Source organism: Salvelinus fontinalis, chromosome 7, assembly GCF_029448725.1.
Source record: "Salvelinus fontinalis isolate EN_2023a chromosome 7, ASM2944872v1, whole genome shotgun sequence".
NCBI classification, from domain to species: Eukaryota; Metazoa; Chordata; class Actinopteri; order Salmoniformes; family Salmonidae; genus Salvelinus; species Salvelinus fontinalis.
Genome location: NC_074671.1, coordinates 9,152,765 through 9,170,616, shown reverse-complemented (window position 1 = coordinate 9,170,616; position 17,852 = coordinate 9,152,765). Strand labels below are relative to the sequence as shown.

General features: G+C 43.0%; 1 protein-coding gene across 1 annotated transcript in view; it reads left to right on the top strand.

Annotated features, from left to right (window-relative positions):
- Nucleotides 1-945: 945 nt before the first annotated feature.
- The window catches only part of LOC129858890 (netrin-G1-like), a 106,070-nt gene continuing 89,163 nt past the window's right edge, over nucleotides 946-17,852 (top strand). The window contains exons 1-2 of the mRNA XM_055928127.1: nucleotides 946-1,069; nucleotides 6,265-6,495. Coding sequence (XP_055784102.1) covers nucleotides 946-1,069; nucleotides 6,265-6,495 — 355 coding nt within the window. The remainder of the gene's footprint in view (nucleotides 1,070-6,264; nucleotides 6,496-17,852) is intronic.

The window sequence follows — 17,852 nt, the reverse complement described above, 5'->3', positions numbered from 1 at the left end:
GAGAGTGCCCAGGGGAGGAGCTTTAGAGAGAGTGCCCAGGGGAGGAGCTTTAGTTAGAGTGCCCAGGGGAGGAGCTTTAGAGAGAGTACCCAGGGGAGGAGCTTTAGTGAGATTGCCCAGGGGAGGAGCTTTAGACAGAGTGCCCAGGGGAGGAGCTTTAGTGAGAGTTCCCAGGGGAGGAGCTTTAGTTAGAGTGCCCAGGGGAGGAGCTTTAGTGAGAGTGCCCAGGGGAGGAGCTCTAGAGAGAGTGCCCAGGGGAGGAGCTTTAGTGAGAGTGCCCAGGGGAGGAGCTTTAGAGAGAGTTCCCAGGGGAGGAGCTTTAGTTAGAGTGCCCAGGGGAGGAGCTTTGAGAGAGTGCCCAGGGGAGGAGCTTTAGAGAGAGTGCCCAGGGGAGGAGTTTTAGAGAGAGTGCCCAGGGGAGGAGCTTTAGTTAGAGTGCCCAGGGGAGGAGCTTTAGAGAGAGTGCCCAGGGGAGGAGCTTTAGAGAGAGTGCCCAGGGGAGGAGCTTTAGAGAGAGTGCCCAGGGGAGGAGCTTTAGAGAGAGTGCCCAGGGGAGGAGCTTTAGAGATTGTGCCCAGGGGAGGAGCTTTAGTTAGAGTGCCCAGGGGAGGAGCTTTAGAGAGAGTGCCCAGGGGAGGAGCTTTAGTTAGAGTGCCCAGGGGAGGAGCTTTAGTTAGAGTGCCCAGGGGAGGAGCTTTAGAGAGAGTACCCAGGGGAGGAGCTTTAGTGAGAGTGCCCAGGGGAGGAGCTTTAGTGAGAGTGCCCAGGGGAGGAGCTCTAGTGAGTGTGCCCAGGGGAGGAGCTTTAGTGAGAGTGCCCAGGGGAGGTGCTTTGACATTCAAATTTGATGAAATACACTTTACCTAGGCTCTCCCTCAGCACCTGGGCTGGGGCCAGGGTCTGATTTCCACACAACAGCGCCGACGGCCAAGAGACCCACGGGCCATGGTTCCGCACACGTACACATACGCGGCCTTAGAGACCCACGGGCCCACCGCCGGCCTCTTCATTAGGCGGTATAATTTCTGCCTGATGATTAAAACGTCTCCGGTGTTGAGGAGACCTGAAGGTTACACCACAAAAGGCTCTCCTCTCTGTGGACAGAGAAGAGAAAGATAGCTGCCTCATCAGAATGTTAAGTAATACAGTTTAAGCAGCTCACAACCTCCCTGCATTTAACATTTTGGTTATGTATACTGAACAAAAATACAAGCAATAATTTCAAAGATTTTACTGAGTTACAGTTCATATAAGGAAATCAGTCAATTTAAATTAATTAATTTGGCCCTAGTCTATGGATTTCACATGACTAGGCAGGGGTCCACCCACTGGAGAGCCAGGCCTAGCCAATCAGAACGAGTTTTTCCCCACAAAAATGTTTTATTACAGACATAAATACTCCTCTGCAACCATGACTGGATAGGGGTGCATCCTTGGGTGGGCCCTGGAGGGCATAGGCCCACCCACTCAGACGATCCTACAGGTGAAGAAGCCGGATGTGGAGGTCCTGGGCTGCCGTGGTTACACGTTGGACGTACAAGGCCAGTTGGACGTACTGACAAGTTCTCTAAAACGACGTTGGAGGCAGCTTATGGTAGAGAAATTAGCATTCAATTAGCTGGCAACAGCTCTGGTGGATATTCCTGCAGTCAGCATGCCAAATGCACGGTCCCTCAAAACTAGAGACATCTGTGTCATTGTGTCGTGTGACAAACATGCACATTTTAGTGCCCAACACAATGTGCAGCTGTGTAATGGTCATGCTATTTAATCAGCTTCTTGATTTTCCACACATGTCAGGTGAATGAATTATCTTGGCAAAGAAGAAATGCTCGCTAACAGGGATGTAAACAAATCTGTGCACAAAACTTGAGGGAACATTTCTGGGATCTTTTATTTTAGCTCATGAGACATGGGACCAACACTTTACATGTTGTGTTTATATTTTATTTCAGTGTAGCAGTCGCTCTCATCCAGACGGGAGTCGGATCAGACAGACGGAAAGGTGTCTATTATCCATAACAGCAGCTAGTTGATTCTTCAGCTTGAGAATGTCCCCCGTCGCAGCCACCCAACAGCCTTCTGGGTAATGAGAAGCAAGTCAGAGGAGCCTATGGAAAAGAATGACCGCGGCGTCGTTCATCACCCTGAAGTACTTTAGAGCATGGCGCACATAAATTCCTCTGACACTGCCACAACGCTACAGTGCTGCACGTTCCCCCACTGATAAGCCGCACCATAATAGGTTTAATAATGAGGGAGAAAGAGAGCGAGAGAGAGAGACAAACATCAAGAGAGAACCTCTTGGCCCTAATCGGTGGGTTGAAGGCCTGGAATCAGAGGATGAAGACTCAGCCGTGAGCTGACAGCTCAGATCAAAAGTCGGCTGATTGGTTTAGGAGTTTTGTTCCTTACGAGTCGTCATATTTATCTGTTGGATCAGGCTAAGAGTCTTATAGCTGGCGCAGTGAGCCACTGTCGAGGGTGGAGAGATAAACAGTGGCAGCTGTCACTAGAGTCTCTCACCACATTGTTAGTGTCAGTAATGGTGGGCTGGGCTGTCCCTGGCATGCCCTTTCCTCAACAATACCCTCCTTACTGCTCCTAGTCAAATCAAATCAAATCAAATGTATTTATATAGCCCTTCTTACATCAGCTGATACCTCTAAGTGCTGTACAGAAACCCAGCCTAAAACCCCAAACAGCAAGCAATGCAGGTGTAGAAGCACGGTGGCTAGGAAAAACTCCCTAGAAAGGCCAAAACCTAGGAAGAAACCTAGAGAGGAACCAGGCTATGAGGGGTGGCCAGTCCTCTTCTGGCTGTACCGGGTGGAGATTATAACAGAACATGGCCAAGATGTTGTCAATTATTTTGGGAATGATGTATTCTAATATTGCTGCAAAGAGACATGGGTGGTGAGAGCTGAGTGACTATGACTCTACTCTCATCTCCAATGTAGTAATCACACTCCACGGGTGTTATTACTACCTCTGAGGGTTTAGAGTTTGAGGTAGTCACATCATACAAGTACTTGGGATTATGGCTAGACGGTACACTGTCCTTCTCTCAGCACATATCAAAGCTGCAGGCTAAAATAAAATCTAGACTTGGTTTCCTCTATAGTAATCGCTCCTCTTTCACCCCAGCGGCCAAACTAACCCTGATTCAGATGACCATCCTACCCATGCTAGATTACGGAGACATAGATTATAGATCGGCAGGTAAGGGTGCTCTCGAACGGCTAGACGTTCTTTACCATTCGGCCATTAGATTTGCCACCAATGCTCCTAACATGGAACCCTAACCGGCTGCGCACATGCGCCATCGTGCATAAATATATTTTGTCCCCCCACACCAAACGCAATCACGACACGCAGGTTAAAATATCAAAACAAACTCTGAACCAATTACATTAATTTGGGGACAGGTCGAAAATCATTAAACATTTATGGCAATTTAACTAGCTAGCTTGCTGTTGCTAGCTAATTTGTCCTATTTAGCTAGCTTGCTGTTGCTAGCTAATTTGTCCTGGGATATAAACATTGAGTTGTTATTTTACCTGAAATGCACAAGGTCCTCTACTCTTCCAATTAATCCACACATAAAACGGTCAACCGAATCGTTTCTAGTCATCTCTCATCCTTCCTAGTCATCTCTCCTTCCAGGCTTTTTCTTCTCTGGACTTTATTTTGTGATTGGCAACTTTCGTAAATCAGGTGCATTACCGCCATCGACGTCGTTCATCATTCAGTCACCCACGTGGGTATAACCAATGAGGAGATGGCTCGTGGGTACCTGCTTCTATAAACCAATAAGGAGATGGGAGAGGCAGGACTTGCTGCGCGTTCTGCGTCACAAATAGAACTGACTTCTATTTTAGCCCTTGGCAACGCAGACGATCGTTGGCACGCGCGAGCAGTGTGGCTGCAATAATTGAATAATATAGATTTCTAAATTTATTTTGCAACGCTCGCGCACGCGATACGAGCGGTGTAGTCAGCCTATTATAGGACACATCACTGCACTCTATACTCCTCTGTAAACTGGTCATCTCTGTATACCCGTCACAAGACCCACTGGTTGATGCTTATTTATAAAACTCTCTTAGGCCTCACTGCCCCCTATCTGAGATATCAACTGCAGCCCTCATCCTCCACATACAACACCCGTTCTGCCAGTCATATTCTGTTAAAGGTCCCCAAAGCACACACATCCCTGAGTCGCTCATCTTTTCAGTTCGCTGCAGCTAGCGACTGGAACGAGCTGCAACAAACACTCAAACTGGACAGTTTTATCTCAATCTCTTCCTTCAAAGACTCAAGCATGGACACTCTTACTGACAGTTGTGGCTGCTTTGTGTGATGTATTGTTGTCTCTACCTTCTTGCCCTTTGTGCTGTTGTCTGTGCTCAGTGATGTTTGTACCATGTTTTGTGCTGCTACCATGTTGTGCTGCTGCCATGTTGTGTTGCTACCATGTTGTTGTCATGTGTTGCTGCCATGCTATGTTGTCATGTGTTGCTGCCATGCTATGTTGTCATGTGTTGCTGCCATGCTATGTTGTCGTGTGTTGCTGCCATGCTATGTTGTCATGTGTTGCTGCCATGCTATGTTGTCGTGTGTTGCTGCCATGCTATGTTGCTGTCTTAGCTCTCTTTTTATGTAGTGTTGTCTCTCTTGTCGTGATGTGTGTTTTGTCCCATATTTATATTGTATTTTTTTTTTTTTTATCCCAGGCCCCGTCCCTGCAGGAGGCCTTTTGCCTTTTGGTAGGCTGTCATTGTAAATAAGAATTTGTTCTTAACTGAATTGCCTAGTTAAATAAAAGGAAAAATAAATACAATTAAATAAATAAATAGGGACAAGGAGGCCTAGAGAAGCTACATTGACACCAACACATACATGATATGAAACTGCACACACAGTCCCAGCAGGGGAGTAGGGTTGCCTCAGACCGCCAGTGCTCCCCGTCCCACCACCACCTCCATTTCTCTGTTTCCTCGGATAGATAGAGATCAGTGTGTATGCAACACAATTGCAACCCTCTTGACTCTCTGTACCAAAATCAATGCACATCGATTTTATATTTAGACAGGAAGGGATTTTTGAGAGCTAGACATTCTTGGTGTCTGGTGCCGTTGTCAGGATTAAAGATGCATACGTTTTTTTTTGTTACAGGTTTTTATATTCCCAGTGATCACTGACTATTGACTATTATTACTGTATGTCATCGTACTGTTATATAACAATTTTAGAAGTGTGGAAAGGAAAGTTCAACGTGTTTATTGGAATGATTGACTTTCAGAGCACGTTCCTCTTTTAAAGGCTGTGTTTTATTTAAATGTTTTAACAAACATGTACCAGCTGTCCTGCTCCTTCACACTTTCTAAACAGCTGACATTATAGACAAACTCCGAGAAAGAGATGGAGAGACACCTACTGCCTTTCGTGAGGCAGCAACTCTCGTTTCCCTCCCCCTGGGACGACTATTCCACTCTGCGTGTTTCATTTAGTCTGGTTCTCTCTCTCTCTCTATCGTTCTCTTGTTTAGATAAATGTAACCTTACTACAATTACACTTCCTCTAGTGTGACAATTATAAATAAGTTATCTTGTATGGCAGAAGAAAGCAGAGGGACAATAATGAAGCAGACAGTTTTGTGGAAATCCTGTTGGAAAGTTGTTCTCCAGAGAATACCTACGTCTCTGTTTCTGTGTTGACCGTGTTCCTCTCAAGGTCTGTCACGCCCTGACATTAGTTATCTCTGTTTTCTTTATTATTTTGGTTAGGTCAGGGTGTGACGAGGGTGGGTATGCTTGTTTTTGTATTGTCTAGGGTTTTCTGTATGTCTAGGGGTTTTGGTAGTCTAGGTATATGTTTATGGTGGCCTGAATTAGTTCCCAATCAGAGGCAGCTGTTTATCGTTGTCTCTGATTGGGGATCATATTTAGGTTGCCATTTTCCCTTTTGGTTTTGTGGATTCTTATTCTATGTTTAGTTGTCTGTCTGCACTAGCCATATTAGCTTCACGGTTCGTTTTGTTTATTTTGTTCGTTTGTTCAGTGTTCGTTCTTTTAATAAAGAAGAATGTACGCTTACCACGCTGCGTCTTGGTCTCCTCCTTACGACGGGCGTGACAAGTTCACTCTGCCCTTCAACTGCAAAAACACTTCATCTGACTATTTTTGTCTTCCCTTTCTCCCTCTTCCTTTCTTTCACTCCCACATGTAAGATCTGAGATTGAAAAACGTACAATTCCACCAGCGTTGAATTTTTTTCTCCCTCTTCTCTTCTCTGTTCTTTTTTTTCCTTCCTTTGACAGGTGCAAGTGTAACCTTCACGCCAACAGTTGCGTGTTTGACAAAGAGAAGCTAAATTGTGAGTGTGAGCACAACACCACGGGACCGGACTGTGGCCGCTGTAAGAGGAACTACCAGGGACGGACGTGGAGCGCAGGATCTTATCTTCCAATCCCCAAGGGCACGGCAAATACCTGTGAGTAACCAACACATACACACACGTGTGTATACACACACATACACACACAGCAATACACAAACATGAACAGATATATTAACACATGCGCAGATGCAGATAGATGTGATATCTTGTGAACACATACAGTACCTACAGACACACACAGACACACACAGACACACACACGTAAACACACACATGCAAACAGTCCCGTGTAGCTCAGTTGGTAGAGCATGGCGCTTGCAACGCCAGGGTTGTGGGTTCGTTTCCCACGGGGGGCCAGTACAAAAAGGTATGAATGTATGTACTTGTAAGTCGCTCTGGATAAGAGCGTCTGCTAAATGACTTAAATGTAATGTAAATGCAAACGCACACACACACACATGCACAATATCTTTCCCACAAATTCACACACCTCATGGTGAACTGTACCAGTTTGACACATACAATGCATCGGGATCTCTCTCTAATCAGCTGGTTCTCCTCTAACACTAGTCTCTTAACCAGCTGGTATTCCTCTAACACTAGTCTCTTAACCAGTTTTTCCTCCTCTTACCCTAGTCTCCTAACCAGCTGGTCTTCCTCTAACCCACCTAACCAGCTGGTCCTCCGCTTACCCTAGTCTCTTAACCAGCTGGTCCTCCTCTAACCCACCTAACCAGCTGGTCCTCCTCTAACCCTAGTCTCCTAACCAGCTCGTCCTCCTCTAACCCTAGTCTCCTAACCAGCTGGTCCTCCTCTTACCCTAGTCTCTTAACCAGCTGGTCCTCCTCTAACCCACCTAACCAGCTGGTCCTCCTCTAACCCTAGTCTCCATCTCATCTCTTCATCCTGTTATTTCCAACCGTGGCCCCAATAATGGGAAATTGTGCAGTCAGGTTTCCAGTCAGTAACAGTGTATGTTCAGTCAGTCTTTCATACATTTGTATTTGTACACTGCTTTTTGACAACAGCAAATGTCTATCCATTGTTCTTAACAGGTCACATATGAGCTGAGGGCCAGAGGGGTCGGTAGCCTTTACAGACGTGCTGCAATCGTTATTTGTGTGTGTGTGTGTGTGTGTGTGTGTGTGTGTGTGTGTGTGTGTGTGTGTGTGTGTGTGTGTGTGTGTGTGTGTGTGTGTGTGTGTGTGTGTGTGTGTGTGTGTGTGTGTGTGTGTGTGTGTGTGTGTGTGTTTGTGTGTGTGTGTGTGCTCTTTTAGGAGACTAGTCCAGATGGTGGCAGCTGCTTACTTCTGTAGCGCCCTCTTGGGGTTGTGGCGGTCATTACATTTGGTCAGCTGGTTATTGTCGTGCAAAAGACTGCCGGTTCTAACGGTAACCGACCATCAATTAACATGAACACGTTTAGCATCTCCAGTCCTTCAAGCATACAAGCTGCATACAAGCTGCATACAAGCTGCATACAAGCTGCATACAAGCTGCATACAAGCTGCATACAAGCTGCATACAAGCTCCATACAAGCTGCATACAAGCTGCATACAAGCTGCATACAAGCTGCATACAAGCTGCATACAAGCTGCACACCACCTGCATACAAGCTCCATACAAGCTGCATACAAGCTCCACACAAGCTGCATACAAGCTCCATACAAGCTGCATACAAGCTCCACACACGCTGCATACAAGCTCCATACAAGCTCCATACAAGCTCCACACAAGCTCCATACAAGCTGCATACAAGCTCCACACAAGCTGCATACAAGCTCCACACAAGCTGCATACAAGCTCCATACAAGTTGCTGATGCACGCCTTTGGAACATTACATAATATACACCATCATAATAAATCAATTTATTTTGTTCAGGTCTAAAGAAACATTATGATATGAAGAAAATGTATTTCAGAAGAACAGATTATGAGTTGGTCTACTGTATGTTATCTGGCTATGCTCCATACCATAGGCTGTAGGCTTGTTCATTTATCAGACTAGATACTGTATGTTATCTGGCTATGCTCCATGCAATAGGGCTGTAGGCTTGTTCATTTATCAGACTAGATACTGTATGTTATTTGGCTATGCTCCATGTTATAGGGCTGTAGGCTTGTTCATTTATCAGACTAGATACTGTATGTTATCTGGCTATGCTCCATACCATAGGACTGTAGGCTTGTTCATTTATCAGACTAGATACTGTATGTTATCTGGCTATGCTTCATACCATAGGACTGTAGGTTTGTTCATTTATCTGACAATATATGTTATCAGTCGTGTGTCATTTTTTAAAAAGTATATGATTTTATATTAATAATAATATAAATGAACTTAGCTATAAATAAAATAGAAAGGATATGTTTCCTATTCCGGAGCGAGTGTGCATACGAAGTGGCTATATTGAGTGTAAAAGTGAACATTTGAAAGAGGTCCTGTATGCTAGATTCAGCTGTCACGTATTCCTAGGAGTGGTGGGTGTAGAGTATGCTACATTTAGCTGTCACGTATTCCTAGGAGTGGTGGGTATAGAGTATGCTAGATTTAGCTGTCACGTATTCCTAGGAGTGGTGGGTGTAGAGTATGCTACATTTAGCTGTCACGTATTCCTAGGAGTGGTGGGTGTAGAGTATGCTAGATTTAGCTGTCACGTATTCCTAGGAGTGGTGGGTGTAGAGTATGCTAGATTTAACTGTCACGTATTCCTAGGAGTGGTGGGTGTAGAGTATGCTAGATTTAGCTGTCACGTATTCCTAGGAGTGGTGGGTGTAGAGTATGCTAGATTTAACTGTCACGTATTTCTAGGAGTGGTGGGTATAGAGTATGCTACATTTAGCTGTCACGTATTCCTAGGAGTGGTGGGTGTAGAGTATGCTAGATTTAACTGTCACGTATTTCTAGGAGTGGTGGGTATAGAGTATGCTACATTTAGCTGTCACGTATTCCTAGGAGTGGTGGGTGTAGAGTCAGGCGCAGAGAGCAAACTTCCAAAGAAATGCGTTTATTGCGCGTGGTCTAGCCTTACAAACAGGCAACGACCAAAACAGGGCAAGAACATACAACACAATACGCAGGTGAAACAATCAACAGCACCACTGACAGTAGGGATAAGCCCGCACAACAGCAAGCGAGCACTAGAAGTTTAAATGGACCAAATAATGAACCAAAATGAGCAACAGGTGAAAACAATCAAGACAAAACAAACAGAAAGGAAAAAGGGATCGGTGGCAGCTAGTAGACCGGTGACGACAACCGCAGAGCGCCGCCCGAACGGGGAGAGGAGCCACCTTCGGTGGAAGTCAGGACATTAGCGTTATTTGGCAACTTTAGATACAATTTAAAACATATTTTATTTTTTATTTTATTTATTTATTTTACCAGGTAAGTTGACTGAGAACACGTTCTCATTTGCAGCAACGACCTGGGGAATAGTTACAGGGGAGAGGAGGGGGATGAATGAGCCAATTGTAAACTGGGGATTATTAGGTGACCATGATGGTTTGAGGGTCAGATTGGGAATTTAGCCAGGACACCGGGGTTAACACCCCTACTCTTACGATAAGTGCCATGGGATCTTTAATGACCTCAGAGAGTCAGGACACCCGTTTAACGTCCCATCCGAAAGACGGCACCCTACACAGGGCAGTGTCCCCAATCACTGCCCTGGGGTATTGGGATATTTTTTAGACCAGAGGAAAGAGTGCTTCCTACTGGCCCTCCAACACCACTTCCAGCAGCATCTGGTCTCCCATCCAGGGACTGACCAGGACCAACCCTGCTTAGCTTCAGAAGCAAGCCAGCAGTGGTAGGCAGGGTGGTATGCTGCTATAGATATATGGGCTGCATGATGCGACTATAGCTAATGGTGTTATTGACTATAGCTAATGGTGTTATTGACTATAGCTAATGGCGTTATTGACTATAGCTAATGGTGTTATTGACTATAGCTAATGGTGTTATTGACTATAGCTAATGGTGTTATTGACTATAGCTAATGGTGTTATTGACTATAGCTAATTGTGTTATTGACTATAGCTAATGGTGTTATTGACTATAGCTAATGGTGTTATTGACTATAGCTAATGGTGTTATTGACTATAGCTTATTGTGTTATTGACTATAGCTAATGCTGTTATTGACTATAGATAACAGTGTTATTGACTATAGATAATGGTGTTATTGACTATAGATAATGGTGTTATTGACTATAGATAATGGTGTTATTGACTATAGCTAATTGCGTTATTGACTATAGCAAATGGTGTTATTGACTATAGCTAATGGTGTTACTATAGATAATGGTGTTATTGACTATATATAATGGTGTTATTGACTATATATAATGGTGTTATTGACTATAGATAATGGTGTTATTGGCTATAGATAATGGTGTTATTGACTATAGCTAATGGTGTTATTGACTATAGCTTATTGTGTTATTGACTATAGCTAATGCTGTTATTGACTATAGATAACAGTGTTATTGACTATAGATAATGGTGTTATTGACTATAGATAATGGTGTTATTGACTATAGATAATGGTGTTATTGACTATAGCTAATTGCGTTATTGACTATAGCAAATGGTGTTATTGACTATAGTTAATGGTGTTACTATAGATAATGGTGTTATTGACTATATATAATGGTGTTATTGACTATATATAATGGTGTTATTGACTATAGATAATGGTGTTATTGGGTATAGATAATGGTGTTATTGACTATAGATAATGGTGTTATTGACTATAGCTAATGGTGTTATTGACTATAGCTAATGGTGTTATTGACTATAGCTAATGCTGTTATTGACTATAGCTAATGCTGTTATTGACTATAGATAATGGTGTTATTGACTATAGCTAATGGTGTTATTGACTATAGCTAATGGTGTTATTGACTATAGCTAATGCTGTTATTGACTATAGCTAATGCTGTTATTGACTATAGATAATGGTGTTATTGACTATAGCTAATGGTGTTATTGACTATAGCTAATGGTGTTATTGACTATAGTTAATGGTGTTACTATAGATAAAGGTGTTATTGACTATATATAATGGTGTTATTGAGTATAGATAATGGTGTTATTGACTATAGCTAATGGTGTTATTGACTATAGCTAATTGTGTTATTGACTATAGCTAATTGCGTTATTGACTATAGATAATGGTGTTATTGACTATATATAATGGTGTTATTGACTATATATAATGGTGTTATTGGCTATAGATAATGGTGTTATTGGCTATAAATAATGGTGTTATTGACTATAGCTAATGGTGTTATTGACTATAGCAAATGCTGTTATTGACTATAGCTAATGCTGTTATTGACTATAGATAATGGTGTTATTGAATATAGCTAATGGTGTTATTGACTATAGATAATGGTGTTATTGACTATAGATACTTGCGTTATTGACTATAGCTAATGGTGTTATTGACTATAGCTAATGGTGTTATTGACTATAGTTAATGGTGTTACTATAGATAAAGGTGTTATTGACTATATATAATGGTGTTATTGACTATAGATAATGGTCTTATCGAGTATAGATAATGGTGTTATTGACTATAACTAATGGTGTTATTGACTATAGCTAATTGTGTTAATGACTAGCGCTAATGGTGTTATTGACTATATATAATGGTGTTATTGACTATAGCTAATTGTGTTAATGACTAGCGCTAATGGTGTGATTGACTATATTTAATGGTGTATTCAACAATAGCTAATGGTGTTATTGACTATATATAATGGTGTTATTGACTATAGATAATGGTGTTATTGAATATAGTTAATGGTGTTATTGACTATAGCTAATGGTGTTATTGACTATAGTTAATGATGTTACTATATATAATGATGTTATTGACTATATATAATGGTGTTATTGACTATAGATAATGATGTTATTGACTATAGCTAATGGTGTGATTGACTATAGCTAATGGTGTTATTGACTATAGCTAATGTTCTTATTGACTATAGCTAATGGTGTTATTGACTATAGATAATGGTGTTATTGACTATAGCTAATGGTGTTATTGACTATAGCTAATGGTGTTAAACATATATGGGCTGCATGATGTGACTAAAGGCTATAAAAGGCTTGCGCTCTGTTCCTCACCTCAGGCTGCACAGCTGTTCTCTCATCAAGTGATCATATTTTCACCCATTGAACTATTCTCAATTTAATCTTGTATTTTTGAATATGTAACATTTCTTTAGATTGAGAAGGGTCCATTATGAAATGGGCAGGAACCGGAACCAGGGGAAGGGGAAAAAAAACACATCATCCCTATGCACTCTAATAGTGAATGGAGGCTGCGTGCTTTCCTGCCAGTCCGTTTTTCAATGATACTTCGGTTTTATAGTGGAATGAGTGCAGCTGAGAAATAAATATAAAACTTATTTCACTCCATGCATCAATCACTGTTTGAGTAGCAAGCTTTCGCTGCTCGAAAGGTTACATTCCCCCCAAACTGTCATGGTCGTGGGAATAATTGTCGGACCAAGCTGCAGCGCGATATGGTTTCCACATAATATTTATTAGAAAACGCACAAAACAACAAAGATAGAACGAAACAAACAAAGAACCGTAACTAAGAGGTGTAACATACACTAACTCAAAACAATATCCCATAAAACACTGGTGGAAAAAATGCTACTTAAATATGATCCCCAATTAGAGACAACGATAACCAGATGCCTCTAATTGGGAATCATACCAAACACCAACATAGAAAAACTCAACTAGAACCCCACATAGAAACTAGAAAACCCCCCAGTCACGCCCTGACCTACTATACCATAGAAAAACAAAGGCTCTCTATGGTCAGGGCGTGACACAAACTCTGTATGCAATGGGCTCTCCGACCCTGTTCCTGTAGCTACTCAGTGCTTAATTTTGGAAACCAAGTGATATCTTTTCAGTAACATCGATAGTAACATGTTTTCAACTGTTGACAGCCCCTCTACACGCTCCAGAAAGGAATAAAGGAGAGATAGAGGAGGAGAAAGAAACACACGGTGGAGATATATTCTGTATAGCTAAAGGTAATATGTTACCCAATTAATTATGAAAATATAAATAATTCCCTATTACTAGACTATTCACAATCAAATTCAAATTCGCTATAATTGTGGGCTAACTGTAAGCCGTCCTGCACAATCAATGAACCAACAGCATTGCCTAGGGCTAGAAGTTCTTTCCAACACTAATGGATAGATATGTTGGAGCGTAGCAGAAGGTAACCAGTCCATTCAGTATGCATAATAATACAGCCTACACTCAAAGGCAATTACTCAAATTGGTTTAATTTTGGAGTATAGGCTAGCTAGACCAATTATGTACCAAAGGCATGTTAAATCAATTTCGTTTTATGTTTTTCTGCCATGGGTAATATGCGGTAGGCTATGTATTGTATAAGGCGCAATCATAAGTTTATGGGTTTGCATGAGCTCTAATATGCATATGGTTGGTTTTTCTATTAATCATCACCTTAGAAAGCGCTGTCCATTTCATTGGAGTAGACTTTGAAACAACATCCACAACGATCATATTTTACACTCAATTTGAACCTGTTGTTGAACTTCTCTCTTCACATTGATCATTACAGTGAGGTGAGTTTTAAAAAGCACTATACTGTTTTGATGATCAGTGTTTGATGTGATTTTTCCATTGCATTGATGTCAGAGTGGTTAGAGGGACAATAGAGCCTTGAGTACCAGGCCATTAGGACCTGATGGAGGAACAATAGAGCCCTGAGTACCAGGCCATTAGGACCTGATCGAGAGACAATAGAGCCCTGAGTACCAGGCCATTAGGACCTGATGGAGGGACAATAGAGCCCTGAGTACCAGGCCCTTAGGACCTGATGGAGGGACAGTAGAGCCCTGAGTACCAGGCCATTAGGACCTGATGGAGGGACAATAGAGCCCTGAGTACCAGGCCCTTAGGACCTGATGGAGGAACAATAGAGCCCTGAGTACCAGGCCATTAGAACCTGATGGAGGGACAATAGAACCCTGAGTACCAGGCCCTTAGGACCTGATGGAGGAACAATAGAGCCCTGAGTACCAGGCCATTAGGACCTGATGGAGGGACAATAGAGCCCTGAGTACCAGGCCATTAGGACCTGATGGAGGGACAATAGAGCACTGAGGACCAGGCCATTAGGACCTGATGGAGGGACAATAGAGCACTGAGGACCAGGCCATTAGGACCTGATCGAGGGACAATAGAGCCCTGAGGACCAGGCCATTAGGACCTGATGGAGGGACAGTAGAGCCCTGAGTACCAGGCCATTAGGACCTGATGGAGGGACAATAGAGCACTGAGGACCAGGCCATTAGGACCCGATGGAGGGACAATAGAGCACTGAGGACCAGGCCATTAGGACCTGATGGAGGGACAATAGAGCACTGAGGACCAGGCCATTAGGACCCGATGGAGGGACAATAGAGCCCTGAGGACCAGGCCATTAGGACCCGATGGAGGGACAATAGAGCCCTGAGGACCAGGCCATTAGGACCCGATGGAGGGACAATAGAGCCCTGAGGACCAGGCCATTAGGACCCGATGGAGGGACAATAGAGCCCTGAGGACCAGGCCATTAGGACCCGATGGAGGGACAATAGAGCCCTGAGGACCAGGCCATTAGGACCCGATGGAGGGACAATAGAGCCCTGAGTACCAGGCCATTAGGACCCGATGGAGGGACAATAGAGCACTGAGGACCAGGCCATTAGAACCTGATGGAGGGACAATAGAGCACTGAGGGCCAGGCCATTAGGACCCGATGGAGGGACAATAGAGCCCTGAGTACCAGGCCATTAGGACCCGATGGTAAATAGTGAGTTGGGTATTACCAACGCATGTCCAGAGTGCATAACAGGAGATTACCATGACTCAACAGTCACATGGAATGTTACTGCGGTCATGACTCATGACTGCCAGTTTGGCGGTAATACGGTCACCGCAACAGCCCTACGTCATTCACCCCCTATGCCCCTTTTGGCCTAGCCTCTGCCGAGTCCCCGACATCTGGATTTTCCGGTATTCAGGGGAAATTTAAAGAGTCAAGGCTGTGACTTGACTTTCGCGTTTGGACATTAACAAGGCAAAACTCCATCTGAACTCCTCCTCCACGTTTACTGGGTTGAATGAACAGTGCAGTTTCTTCTCGTCAGTATGTAGGGGATCTACACAAAGCAAAAATATAAACGCTACATGTAAAGTGTTGGTCCCTTGCCTCATGAGCTGAGATAAAAAAATCCTAGAAATGTTCCATATGCACAAAACGCTTATTTCTCTAAAATGTTGTGCAAAAATGTGTTTAAGTCTCTGTTAGTGAGCATTTGTCCTTTGCCAATATAATTAATCCACCTGACAGGTGTGGCATATCAAGAAGCTGATTAAACAGCATGGTAATTACATAGGTGCACCTTGTGCTGGGGACAATAAAAGGCCACTCTAAAATAGGTAGTTTTGTCACACAACACAATGCCATAGATGTCGCAAGTTTTGAGGGAGCGTGCAATTGGCCCACCAGAGCTGTTGCCAGGGAATTGAATGTTTGTTTCTCTACCATAAGCCACCTCCAACGCCATTTTAGAGAATTTGGCAGTACGTCCAACCGGCCTCACAACTGCAGACCACATGTAACCACACCAGCCCAGGACCTTCACATTCGGCTTCTTCACCTGTGGGATTGCCTGAGTTGGTGGGCCTATTCCCTCCAAGGCCCACCCAAGGCTGCACCCCTGCCCAGTCATGTGAAATCCATAGAAATCCATAGATCAGGGCCTGATGAATTTAAATTGACTGATTTCCTTATATGAGCTGTAACTCAGTAAAGTCTTGCTTTTATATATTTGTTCAGTATAGTTTCAGGCGTTTACTGCTACGTTAGAGTACATTTGCCTTAATGCAGTGGTCACCAACCTTTTCTGAATCAAGATCACTTTCTGAATCAAAATGCAAGCTGAGATCTACCTCTCAGCTGAGTGAGCATAATAATTAGCTTGTTTAATTTTACTGGAATGATGGCCTTCGTCTGATGGTCAGTCTGAACATGAACTTACTCATAAATACAGCAGCTCTCTGCAGAATTCGTTGAGTCTTTCTCCAGTCATTGTTTTAAAAGTTTTGAAAACCTCCGTGTCAACTTTTCTGTGGACTCAAGGCTTCTTTTTAAATGTCTATAGCTCAAGGAAACTGATCCGACATGGTGATCTGAGGTATCTGATTGGCCAGTGGTTGGCCTGTAGGTGCACTGGATTTGATCTCTGGGCCTGCCGGGTAAGCAGAGTTCTGCCTTCAGACACATGAAATGGTTCAAAATGGGAACACTTTGCCTTTCCGGTGCTAGGGCTACTGAATCAAGAGCACCTACCGTCAACAGCACAAAATGAATAAAACAAATAGGAAGACAAGGCGAGAGTTATGAGTTTTAGCAGGGTTAGAAAAATGGCCATTCCATTTTGCTGTTACTAATTTCAAAAGTAGTCACTGCCAATTTCACAACTCTCTTTACATTTTCCCTCCACCCATTGGGCATATGGCTGTCCTACAGAGACAAATTAGTGAAAATCAATAATGTTATTAAGATTACATTTATTTTTATGACGCACATCAATGTGTCTAAGGCAGTAATGAGATCGATGAATCATCTTAGAGAGGACAGTTTATACGGTAGGTGATTCTAGACATAGAAATACAGTCGAAGTCGGAAGTTTACATACACCTTAGCCAAATACATTTAAACTCAGTTTTTCACAATTCCTGACATTTAATCCTAGTAAAAATTCCCTGTTTTAGGTGAGTTAGGATCACCACATTATTTTAAAAAAATTGTGAAATGTCAGAATAATAGTAGAGAGAAGGATTTATTTCAGTTTTTATTTCTTTCATCACATTCCCAGTGGGACAGAAGTTTACATACACTCAATTAGTATTTGGTAGCATTGCCTTTAAATTGTTTAACTTGTGTCAAACGTTTAGGGTAGCCTTCCACAAGCTTCCCACAATAAGTTGGGTGAATTTTGTCCAATTGCTCCTGACAGAGCTGGTGTAACTGAGTCAGGTTTGTAGGCCTCCTTGCTCGCACACATGCTTTTTCAGTTCTGCCCACAAACTTTCTATAGATTTGAGGTCGGGGCTTTGGGATGGCCACTCCAATACCTTGACTTTGTTGTCCTTAAGCCATTTTGCCACAACTTTGGAAGTATGCTTGGGGTCATTGGCCATTTGGAAGACCCATTTGCTTCCTGACTGCTTTAACTTCCTGACTGATGCCTTGAGATAATATATCCACAAAATGTCCATCCTCATGATGCCATCTATTTTGTAAAGTACACCAGTCCCTCCTGCAGCAAAGCATCCCCACAACATGATGTTGCCACCCCCGTGCTTCATGGTTGGGATGGTGTT